The 11942-nt window shown below is 34.3% G+C and overlaps 1 protein-coding gene across 1 annotated transcript in view; it reads left to right on the forward strand.

Annotated features, from left to right (window-relative positions):
• The first annotated feature begins 6661 nt into the window (after positions 1-6661).
• LOC141343145 (zinc finger protein ZFPM2-like) overlaps positions 6662-11942 on the forward strand; it is a 98548-nt gene continuing 93267 nt past the window's right edge. Inside the window, exons 1-3 of the mRNA XM_073847746.1 lie at positions 6662-6866; positions 9953-10083; positions 10264-10454. Coding sequence (XP_073703847.1) covers positions 6662-6866; positions 9953-10083; positions 10264-10454 — 527 coding nt within the window. The remainder of the gene's footprint in view (positions 6867-9952; positions 10084-10263; positions 10455-11942) is intronic.

An 11942-nucleotide genomic window follows, 5' to 3' on the forward strand; every position in this document is an offset into this window, starting at 1 on the left:
TTTTAAAGAAAACCAACCAGCATTTATTTGATCTAATATACAGCAAATTTTGAAATATTTTTACTATTTAAAATAACTGCTTTCTATTTGAATATGTTTTAAAATGTAGTTTATTCCTGTGATCAAAGCTACATTTTCAGCATCATTACTTCTTCAGTCTTCAGTGTCACATGATCCTTCAGAAATCATTCTAATATGCTGATTTGCTGTTCAATAAACATGTTTTTATTATTGTCAATATTTAAAACAGTTGAATAAATTTTTTCAGTATTCTTTGATGAATCGAAAGATCCAAAGATCATCATTTATCTGAAATAAAAAGCTTTTGTAACATTATACACTGCACCATTCAAAAGCTTGCAGTCAGTAATTATTATTATTATTATTATTATTATTATTATTATTATTTTGGGTAGAAATAAATTATACAAATTAATACTTTTATTTAGCAAGGATGCTTTAAATTGTTCAAAAGTAATGATTAAGAAATGTATGATGTTACAAAAGTAAAAACTGTTCTTCTGGACTTTCTATTAATCAAAGAAACCTGAAAAAAATTACTCTGCTGTTTTCAACATCATCATCATCATCATCATCATCATAATAATAAATAATAAATGTTTTCTGAGCAGCAAATCAGAATATTAGAATGATTTCTGAAGTATCATGTGACTTGAGTAATGATGCTATAAATTCTGCTTTGAAATGACAAAAATAAATTACGTTTTAAAATAGTTTCAAATAGAAAAGTTCATTTAAATAGTAAAAATATTTTTGCTGTACTTTGGATCAAATAAATTCAGGCTTAATGAGCAGAAGAGACTTTAAAACACTAAAAGTCTTAGTGTTCAAAAACTTTTGACTGGTAGTGTGTGTGTGTATACAGTTGTGGTTGCTCAATGTTTTTGTTAAAACAGTTTTTCCCCTCAAGATTCTTTGAAATATAAATATTTTGTAGCATTATAAATGTCTTTACTGTCACTTTTGAAAAATGCATTCTTGCTGAATGAAAATATAGATTGTTACTGTCCCCTAACTTTTGAACAGTAGTGTATGTCAACTTGAATTACTTTGTGATTCCATCACTGCATCATTATAAATGCACAGCACTTTTTCTTAAATGTAAGACAGACAGTTTCTTCTTGCATAAATAATGCATGTTCTCAGAATACTCCAAAGATCCAGTCTCTTTTAGTAAGAGGCTAGTTTGTTAAGAGAGAGAGTGTATGTGTGTGTGTGTGTGTGTGTGTGAGAGAGAGAAAGAGAGAGAGCGAGCGAGTGAGGTAAAAAGGTCCTCGTGTGTTTTAAAACAAGTGTCTGCCGAGGAGATAATGGTAAAGCCGTGGGATAAAAATGATGCATTTGCTTCTCTTCGAGCTGATAATGGGGGTTTGGAGGGGGGTGGAGGAAAGTTCATCGCTCTCTTATCGAAGCGCTCTGACATTTCTCCTTCAGCTGTAAAATTTCAGATCACATATCTCCTTCAGAGCTCCTGCACCTTTTGTGGAGCGATACAGAGCTCTCCATTTCTCTCCACGTGCCCCTCACAGTATGTTCATTTGCTTCATAAGCTGGTTTAGATCTTGATATGTGACTCCTGCATTGTCACACGCAGCTGATGGGCATTTGTACCTTTGAACACTACAAATTCATGTGCCCTTTTTTATAACATCAATCTTGATTTGATCCAGATCACTTCTGAAGTGTGAATGTTTAAGGATTACTTAAAAAACAAGGACTGTCTTTTTGGGTAAAATGCTTTTGAAGGTAAACTGTGTGCAATTTCTGCAACATTTTTAACTGAATTGATTTATACAGATAGTATTAAGAGAAAATTAAGTGCGGCTCAGTATGTCATAGCATGTACGCTAACTGCTCTCACAACAATGTTTCAGTATTAAGGTCAAGTGCTTAATAATTTAATATTTTCATTGTTAAATTACTTTCTGAGTAAGACCTAACCCACCTATTAAGGCTTAAACCCCATAAAAGTAAGTAAAATAAGTAATTGTAAATATTAAAATATAGCTGCAAGCGGTGATTACCGGGGTTCAAGCACTTTAAGGCATTTAAGCACATATGTGACCCTGGACCACAAAACCAGTCATAAGGTTAAATTTTACAAAACTGAGATGTATACATCATATTAAAGATCAATAAATAAGCTTTCTATTGATGTATGGTTTGTTAGGATACGACAATATTTGGCTGAGATACGTCTATTTGAAAATCTGGAATCTGAGGGTGCAAAAAAAATCTAAATACTGAGAAAATCACCTTTAAAGTTGTCCAAATTAAGTTCTTAACAATGCATATTACTAATCAAAAATTACATTTTGATATATTTATAGTAGGAATTTAAAAAAAAAATCTTCATGAAACATTTTCTTTTCATTTCCTAATGATTTTTGGCATAAAAGAAAAATCAATAATTTTGACCCATACAATGTATTTTTGGCTATTGCTACAAATATACCCCAGCGACTTAAGACTGGTTTTGTGGTCCAGGGTCACATATAAGAAAAAGACATTTATTTAGCAAGCTTGTAACCACCTAAATCAATGATTTAAAAAAGCATTTTGGGCAAATCCAGGTAATTTACCATATATGTTTTTAATGGTTATGACTGTTATAGCGCCAGCAGTGGTCCGATTTCCTTAAAACTTTGCATGCTTGTTTAGCAAATCACCTGTCACTTGTGGTCAGCAGGTTTTGTGAAGTTTTGAGTTTTCCTTTAGGCTTTATAGGTTTTTGGGTAAATTCAGACGGGCCCCTTTTCTTAACGACCCCATTATATCTTCCCAAAGAGTACATTTTGACATTTAAAATTTAGAGCGTCCAGAAAATTAAACTGCAGTGTTTTTTTCCAGATTGAGTGAAAAACCTAAGACTAGTTTGCAAAAGCAAGTTTTTTACATCTTTGCAATCATTTCACAAATTATTTGATTGACAGCAGTGGTTCTAGAAACGAAGTTGTTCAGAATGAGAAGTTCTCATGATATGAATAATGCACATATGTGCGATTTTTTTTGTTGTTGTTGTTTGTTTGTTTTTTTAAGATTTCTTTGGGGCCATGAGTCAAACAGGCCCACGGAGTTTCATTCCCATCTGCCTCCGTTAAACTCCCTTAATAGGAAAACTTCAGTGGCCATGTTTCTTTTTCTTTTTCTTTTTTTTTTTTTTGGAGATACACAAATGTCCTTATAGACACTTGTGCACTTTGGATCAAGACCATGCACAGCGATTTTCATGTTGGTAGGACAAATGGTTGCGTAGTTATAGCCATTTTCTTTCCACTTATAGTGCTGCCAAGTAGCCAAGCTCTGCGATTTTTGTCCTGTGACCTCAGATTGAGCTCTTACATACATGTTCTGAGTTTGATGAGAATATCTCAGTCTGTTAAGGAGTTACAGGCATTTTACTAAAAGTGGCCCCATCCCTTTTGAACATTTTGGTGTTCTTTGCAACGGTGAGTTGAAAGTTAAACTTTTCTTCCTGTACTGGTTTGATTCTGATCGAGTGAAAAACCTAGGACTAGTTTGCAAAGCATTTTAAAAAAAAATCCAAAATACCCCCAAAAAAGACTCGCAATCGAATCTGAGGCATGCATTTTGTCCGGCATGAGCCAAGGATTCCAACAATATTAGACACTTGAGCTTGCGACTGACAGTGTAGGAGTTATAAGCGATTTCATACTTTTAATTGCTGTAGTGCCCATCAGGCCGATTGGGGTGAGCCTTGGTGACGTTGTTGGCGGTGAGAGTACTACAATCCCTCCAAGTTTCAAGACTTGTGGTTTGGACTGCACAATCAGATTGCTGATTCTTGGCCATTTCGCACTTTAAACATCTATTGAATTTTCCAACAGTGTTGTCAAATGTTAACGTAACCACAAAAGTTACATGGCAAGTTAGTCAGAGTTTGTATGTTTATCAAGCACTTAAAAAGTAAGCAGTAACCTTAAAAACAAGGCTTTTCAAACCTTATTCATAATTTATCTTACAGTATATCACCAGTGTTGCCAAGTCCTTGGTTTTTCCGCGGAATTGGTCTACTTTAATGCTGTTGCCGTGGGTTGTTTTTCATGTCTTGAAGTGACCTAAATAACGTAATATTTAGCCCCTGGAAGGCTTAGTTTACCAGGGCAACATCGCCAAAAAACTTGTATTTTACCACACAGAACGCGATTTTCACTGGGTGACCCCTCTCGAAATGCCATTGGGCTACCTTTGGGCTAGTTTTGTTGTGAAAACAACCTTCTGTTGTGGCAACCCTGTATATCACTAGTAATAAAAAACTGTTTAATACTGTTTGTGTACAAAAGACAGTTTGTGTTGTGCAAGATGACAAATCTGCCCACAAAATTGTAAAATTTGCAAATACTTTTCTAAAATTGGTTTCGGAGTCTTTGTTTGGTCGGTCTGTGTTTGGAGAGAGAATGTCAACTTTTGTTGATTTTTTGCTCTTCCTGTGCTGTGACATTGCACTTGTCATCTTTGTTGGTTTGGAAACTTACGTTTCCGTCTAGTTTTTGTCTGTATTTTAGAGGTGGGAAACGTGACCCCCTCCATCCTCCATCGTCCGTCCGTCACGGGGGAAACAAACAGTTGCCACGTGCAGCATCTTTTTGGGGCTATCAGAGGAAGATCTGTGCACACAAAAGGGACATTCATGGTTCTGCCAGGGATCTGTGGTGAGGGGGAGCGGACCCCGGAGAAGAGCGACAGATGATCTTATCTGGGGAGGAGTGGAGGGACGGGGGGATGGAGTTCTCTGCACTCATATCAACAGCTCCTTCGTGCCAAGATGGTGGCATTTCAGCGCTGGTTGATGAGGGAGCTTTTGGGTGTTTCGACCCGTGAGCTCTGCCCGAGGACGCTTCATTAGCACTACTAGACTGATCTTGCGGTTTCTGTTTCAATAGTACTCAACTGATGGGTTGTGGCCCAAAAACTAGCCTCAGTTTGATTTGATAATGGCCACACAGGGAAAACAATGCTAAATGCTTGCAACTACCTTTAGCACAGATTAAACTAAGTTGGTTTGATTGTCTTAGCTGCTTTTAACAGGTCTAGTTGATCTCCCAGCCTGGTTTAACTGGATGATCAGCTGGTTTCTAATCCTCTGAAAAAAAAACAAAAAAAAAAAAAAAAAACAGATCAACCTAACCAGACTAGGACAACAGGTAAGACCAGCAAACCATCTTAGGTTAGAATTATGCTTGGAGAATGTATACTTATTATTTAAAATAATGTGTAATATCATTGTTTTCAATAATGTTCTAATCAGTTAACATCTAAAAAAAATGCAAGGTAACTGTGTATAGTTAGGACAGCAAAGTAGACTGTAAAAAAACTGTAAAAAAAAAAAAAAAAAAAAAAAAAAAAAAAAGAAAGTAACATTCCTGATAAGTTTAACAATGTTTTGTTGACTTTTGTTTACATTTTATTATATTTACAGTTTTGGTATTAATTTTGGATTGGCACTTAATGTCCTAAACAAAATAAAAATTAAATACAATACTGAATATAAACCATCTTATTTATTATAAACAATAAAGTAAATCTTTCCTGGGATTGACAACATTTTTTTAATAGATTTTTTTTTTTGGTGGTATTTGATGTCCAAAATTAAATAATAATGAATTAAAATCCTGAATATAAACCAGTTTATGTATTATAAACAATAAAGTAAAGAACCATACAAATCGTTTCTGGGATTGACAACATTTTATTTTATTTTATTTTATTTTATTTTATTTTATTTTATTTTATTTTATTTTATTTTATTTTATTTTATTTTATTTTATTTTATTTTATTTTATTTTATTTTATTTTATTTTATTTTATTTTATTTTTTGTGGCATTTGATGTCCAAAATTAAATAATAATGAATTAAAATCCTTAATATAAACCAAAGTAAATAACCATACAAATATTTCCTGGAATTGACATTTGATATTTAGAATTAAATCATAGTAGCATAAAATGTAAAAAAAAAAAAAATTAACCCAATTAAAGAAAATGTAAACAATGAAATAATAGACCTTAAAAATCTAAACAATCCTGCCGGGTTTAACCTTTTGGGTTTTTTTTTTAGGCTACCAGTTTTGAATTGGCAATTGATGTCTAACATTAAATAATAATTAAATAAAATCCTGAATATAAACCAGCTTATGTATTATAAACAATAAAGTAAAGAAACACAAATCTTTCTTGTGTTTGACAACATTTTTGTTGACTTTTTTTTTTGATTGGTGCATGATATCCGGAATTAAATAATAATAATAATAATAATAATAATAAAAATAATAAACAGCTTATGAAAATGTAAACAAAAAACAACCATAAAAATCTAAACATCCCTACTGTGTTTAGGGGGGGGTACACATTTTAGATAGACACTTGATGTCCAAAACTGAATAGTAATGAAATAAAATATAAACCAGTTTATGAAAAATAAACTATATTCCATGATGCTCATTTTCTTTAACTCTACAATGAGCTCTCCCCAATATTTTTTACTGTATGTTTGACTCCTGGCAAATCTAGATAAAAAGTACATACGTGTCAGTAATGGAGTGGCAAAGCCAGCATTCATCGGCATCCGTGCCAGATCCGAGCGGATAATCTGCGACTGTACATCTTGATCTCGTAATCTATGGCGAGTCAACATCTAAACGCTTGTGGCAAACATGGCGACGGTGGCAGGCTGGCTCATTACGCACACAGAGCCGTATGTCGTCGTCTTGCCTCTCGGGCTCGTGTCGTATCGGTAACAGCTGGGACGAGCCAGCTGGGACGTGAGGTTTCGAGACGTGGCTTGGAACGCTCGGCGGACGACTGGCACGTTCGTACTCGCCAGCGTTAGGACTTCAGATGTCCTTGTGCCGCACGCCTTCCTCGTTCACCCCAGCATGGGATGCACAGAAGACTTCAGCGAAAGTGTCAAGCCGGGCTAAAGAGAAACTTGCGCGATCATGGCGAAAGGCCACGAGGTCTTATCAGAGTAGGAACAGAGCACATCAAGCGGTGGTGGGCTAGCATAGATTTAGCTTGCCTGTGATGTGGACCAGCTGCGCTCCAGCGCTTAATTATTTCCCTTTAATGAGGTTCCCCACCTTCCAACAGGCTGGCGGGAACGCGACAGGCTTCAGAGAGACCCCCCGCCTCCCAAATTCTCCCACTATCTCTGCTGAGCTCCATAACGGGCAATGAAGGCATTAGTGCTAGAACAGGAAATAACTAAACGAATTCTTCTAATGTACAGTATATAAGTAGGGTTTCACATGCAGTATTTCACATGCAAGTTCTCTGGAAACACCATGGTACATGTATTTTGATATTTACCATAGTACTAAATGATTACAGTATTTATTTATCTTGATCTTTGCTAGCAGTGCAGTTCAGTAAATAATGTTTTGCGTAAAGTTCGACCAATGTGCGTTTTTCAGGGCTGATTATTACAGATCAAGTAGACTGATAACCGATATTTTAAACATATGTCTGGTGTAAAAATGAAAGAATGAAATGAAAGAACTTTCTTTTAAAGCTTTTAAAAAAAATTATCGGCAAATCAGTTTTGAAAATGACTGATAATCATAAAAATGCTTAATATCGGTGCCGATAATTGATCAACCCCTAGTTTTGAGGCTGAAACTGATAACTGGTAATTATTAAGCAGTATGACTGATCTGTTTGTTTAGCCATTTTTTCAATATTCCATTTTTACTTTGTTTACTACAGCAAAATTCACTATATTGTAAAATTGTGTAACCTACATAATCATTTAAACTTTGTGAAATGCCATCATGTATTGATAAATATAAACACTATGTATGTGCAATATATCAGTATTCAATATATTGGTATATTGACAATATATCGCAATAGATATAGTATATGTCACAATATATTGGTCAATATTGGACTTATTTAATCTTTAAAATATTTTATTTCTATTTTTTATTATTTTTATTTATTTATTTTTTTGTCAAAGATCATACCATAAAACATTTCCAAAATATCTTGGTAATAACTGTGCAATATATCAGTACTCAATATATCCATATATTGTTAATATAGCACAATATATCTGTATCTTTCAATATTGGATAATTTACTCTGCATGCACATTTATCAGTTTGTCATCTTCTAATGCTTACTTAATTTAAAATTAAAATTTAATAACAGTTACCAATATATATTTGATTTAATAACAGTTACAACATAATCTTCAAAAAAAAATTATAATTATTATTATTTTATTTTTTGTTTGTTTGTAGTGCTTTTAATTAAGGTAAAAATAGAATTTTAGTTTCTGTCAGTGATTGCTTTTACCCATGACGTGAAAATAAATATTGGTTGACCATTATTGGCCTTAATTTTAACATGGTGCGTTCCCTAATAACAACAGATATTTAATTTTATTTAATTTAATTTTTTCAAAGATCGTACCACAAAACATTTCCAAAATGTCTTGGTAATACTGTGCAATATATCAGTACTCAATATATCCATATTTTGGTAATAAATCGCAATATATCTGTATCTTTCAATATTGGATAATTTTAGTTTGTTTATTTTATTTTTTATTTTATTTTTACCAATTTTGGATGGGCATTTGTTGTCCAAAAATAAATAGTAACAAAAACAATCCTGAATATAAATCAGCTTATGTATTATGAACAATAAAGTAAAGAACCATACAAATATTTCCTGGGTTTGACAACATATATGTTGACTTTTTGTCAGTATAAAATTGTTTTTTGGTTCCAATTTTATATTGATATCCACTTGATATCCAGAATGAAATAATAATAACATAAAATCTGAAATATAAACCAGCTTATGAAAATGTAAACAATAAAATAAAAGACCTACAAATCTAATTATTCCTGCTGGGTTTAACTAATTGTATTTATTTATTTTTATTCTTCTGTCAGAGATCATACCATGAAACAAGAATTCCAAAGTGTCTTGGCAATACTGTGGCACCTTTGGTAACACTTTACAGTAAGGACCAATTGGCTAATTTTAGTTAATGCATTAATTAACATTAACTAACAATGCACAATGCATTTCCTGTATTTACTACATGCAATACAGTATTTATTAATCTTTGTTTTAGGTTAGTTAATAGAAATACAACAGTTGATTGTTAGTTCATGTCAGTTCAGCTCCTTTAATTACTATTAACAGATACAGCGTTTGATTTCAATACTGTATGCTGAAATGAACATTTGAGTATTTTCCATTGTTACTTCATGTTAGCTAATGTTACAAATGGAATCTTGTAAACTGTTACTGTACTTTTTTTATTCTCATTTGTACTTCCTGAAGTCTTTGTCATGCATTGTTGTGATATTTAGCAAACGTCTGGGAATCATGGTCCTGAAATGTTTATTCAGTCGCAGGGGAATTTCCATACAAGCAGGCGTGTTAGTATGTCACAGATACGCAGCTGATATCTGCAGTGAGAAACACAGCTGAATAGGTCATTTTAAAGTTCAATCAGCGCTGTGCTGCTTTCAGCCCACAAAAACAGCGCTGAAGATCATCTACCAACCAGCTTTTATTTACCACAGGTCACGAAACACGCTGTACTACAGAAACACCTTTATGTTGTGTACAGAGTGTTGCAGACACTGTCTGCCTGCAGTCAAAATCACACATTATGTCTCTTTAATGCCAGAAATGCTGGTCTCAGATGTTTCTCCTGAGAGTGTCTCCTCTAGAGTTTCATAAGAGGTCTTAACAGTGTCTCAAACTACAATCCAAAATTCAAAGATCACATTTTGAAGCTGTACTCAATATCAGTAATTGTCTCATTAAATTTTAGAAGATCTGAGCATTGCAAACAATTCACGTAAATATTTTCAACGTGGCACAGATTCTCAGTCGCCGCCTTGCTGTAAAGAGCTCTGCTGTTGTTATGAGTGCTGTGACACAGGACGCTGGCGGGAAGATAAAGCAGATAGCACTCGAGCTCCGAGGGATAAATCTCGCTCAGTCGCAGGTCGGCCCCAAAAAGCTCTCAACATCGCCGCGAAAACCCGCCGGAAGTCTGCTCTTGAGATCCTCGTGACAAGAGCCCCCTAGCCCTCGAGAGACGAGAGTCATGACCAGGCAGTCTATTATAATAACTGTTTGATTAATCACTGTCCTAAAAAAGCACACAAAATCTAACTGATTAGATAGCGGTGCTCGGGGAACTCGCGGGGCTAGCTGTGCTATCCCGTGACACGGTTAATTAACTCCGAGCTCAGCGCGCCACTAACAAGAGGCCTCGGCCCCCTTCCTGGAAAAACAGAAATAGAGCCCACGCTGCCAGCCACTAAGCCTGTAACATCTCAGCGAGGTTTTATCAGAGAGCGAAAGACGCTCTTTCAAGAGGAGTTAGCATCCCAGCGGTTTGACACGCTCCATCTGATCGCCATCAGCTCTGAGAACAGGTGCTGGAGTCTGTATCAAATACTGCAGGCACTCAATAGAAGAGGCAGGAAAACATGCTATGATGCTCAAATCATGGTTTTTGTGAAAACAGAAACTCTGTGATCGCATATGCAGCGGATTCTGTATTCATGCAGGAAGTTAAATGCCTACAGTATTACTTTTATGGTAATGAGCTGCAGTTCTTGCCAGAAGAATTGTTCTTTTGTTTATTGTTAGTAAATATAGTTCGATTTTTTTTTTTCCCCAGTATTTTTAAACTAATCAGCAACAACTAGACATTTTCTCAGTTGCTTGGTTTGCATTTCATGTCATTACAGTTGAAGTAAAAAGTTTACATACACCTTGCGGAATCTTCAACATGTTAATTATTTTACCAAAATAAGAGGGATCATGCAAAATGCATGTTATTTTTTTAAATAGTACTGACTTGAATAAGATATTTCACATAAAAGACGTTTACATATAGTCCACAGAAGAAAATAATAGCTGAATTTATAAAAAGTTTACATACTCTTGATTCACAGCGTTTTTTTTTTGTGATAGTTTAGTGATAGTTGTTTATGAGTCCCTTGTTTATCCTGAACAGTTAAACTGCCTGTTGTTCTTCAGAAAAATCCTTTAGGTCCCACAAATACTTTGGTTTTTCAGCGTTTTTGTGTATTTGAAGCCTTTCCAACAATGACTGTATGATTTCGAGATCTGTCTTTTCACACTGAGGACAACTGAGGGACTTATATGCAACTATTACAGAAGATTCAAATGCTCACTGATGCTTCAGAAGGAAACCTAATGCATTAGGAGACAGGGTGTAAACTTTTGAACAGAAGGAAGACGTGTACATTTTTCTTATTTTGCATAAATATCATATTTTTTTTCATTTAGTACTGCCCTTCAGAAGCTACAGAAGATACATACATGTTCCTCAGAGGACAAAATAAGTTAAATTTACCCCGATCTTCAAATTCAAAAAGTTTTCACCCCCGGCTCTTACTGCATCATGTTACTTCTGAAGCATCAGTGAGCGTTTAATACTGTAATAGTTGCATAAAGTCCATCAGTTGTCCTCAGTGTGAAAAGACTGATCTCAAAATCGTACAGTCATTGTTGGAAATGGTTCAAATACGCAAAAAAGCTGAAAACCAAAGAATTTGTGGGACCTGAAGGATTTGTCTGAAGAACAGTAGACAGTTTAACTGTTCAGGACAAACAAGGGACTCATAAACAACTATCACTAAAAAAACACAGCTGTGGATCATTCAGGTAACAACACAGTATTTCAGAATCAAGTGTATGTAAACTTCTCTTGTGGACTATATGTAAACGTCTTTCATGTGAAATATACAGTAACATGCATTTTGTATGATCCCTCTTACTTTGGTAAAATTAACATTAACAGATTCTGCAAGGTGTATGTAAACTTTTGACTTCAAAAGTTTATATAATGTACACATTTATATATATATATATATATATATATATATATATAT

The sequence above is a fragment of the Garra rufa genome, chromosome 9 (assembly GCF_049309525.1).
Source record: "Garra rufa chromosome 9, GarRuf1.0, whole genome shotgun sequence".
Classification (NCBI taxonomy): Eukaryota; Metazoa; Chordata; class Actinopteri; order Cypriniformes; family Cyprinidae; genus Garra; species Garra rufa.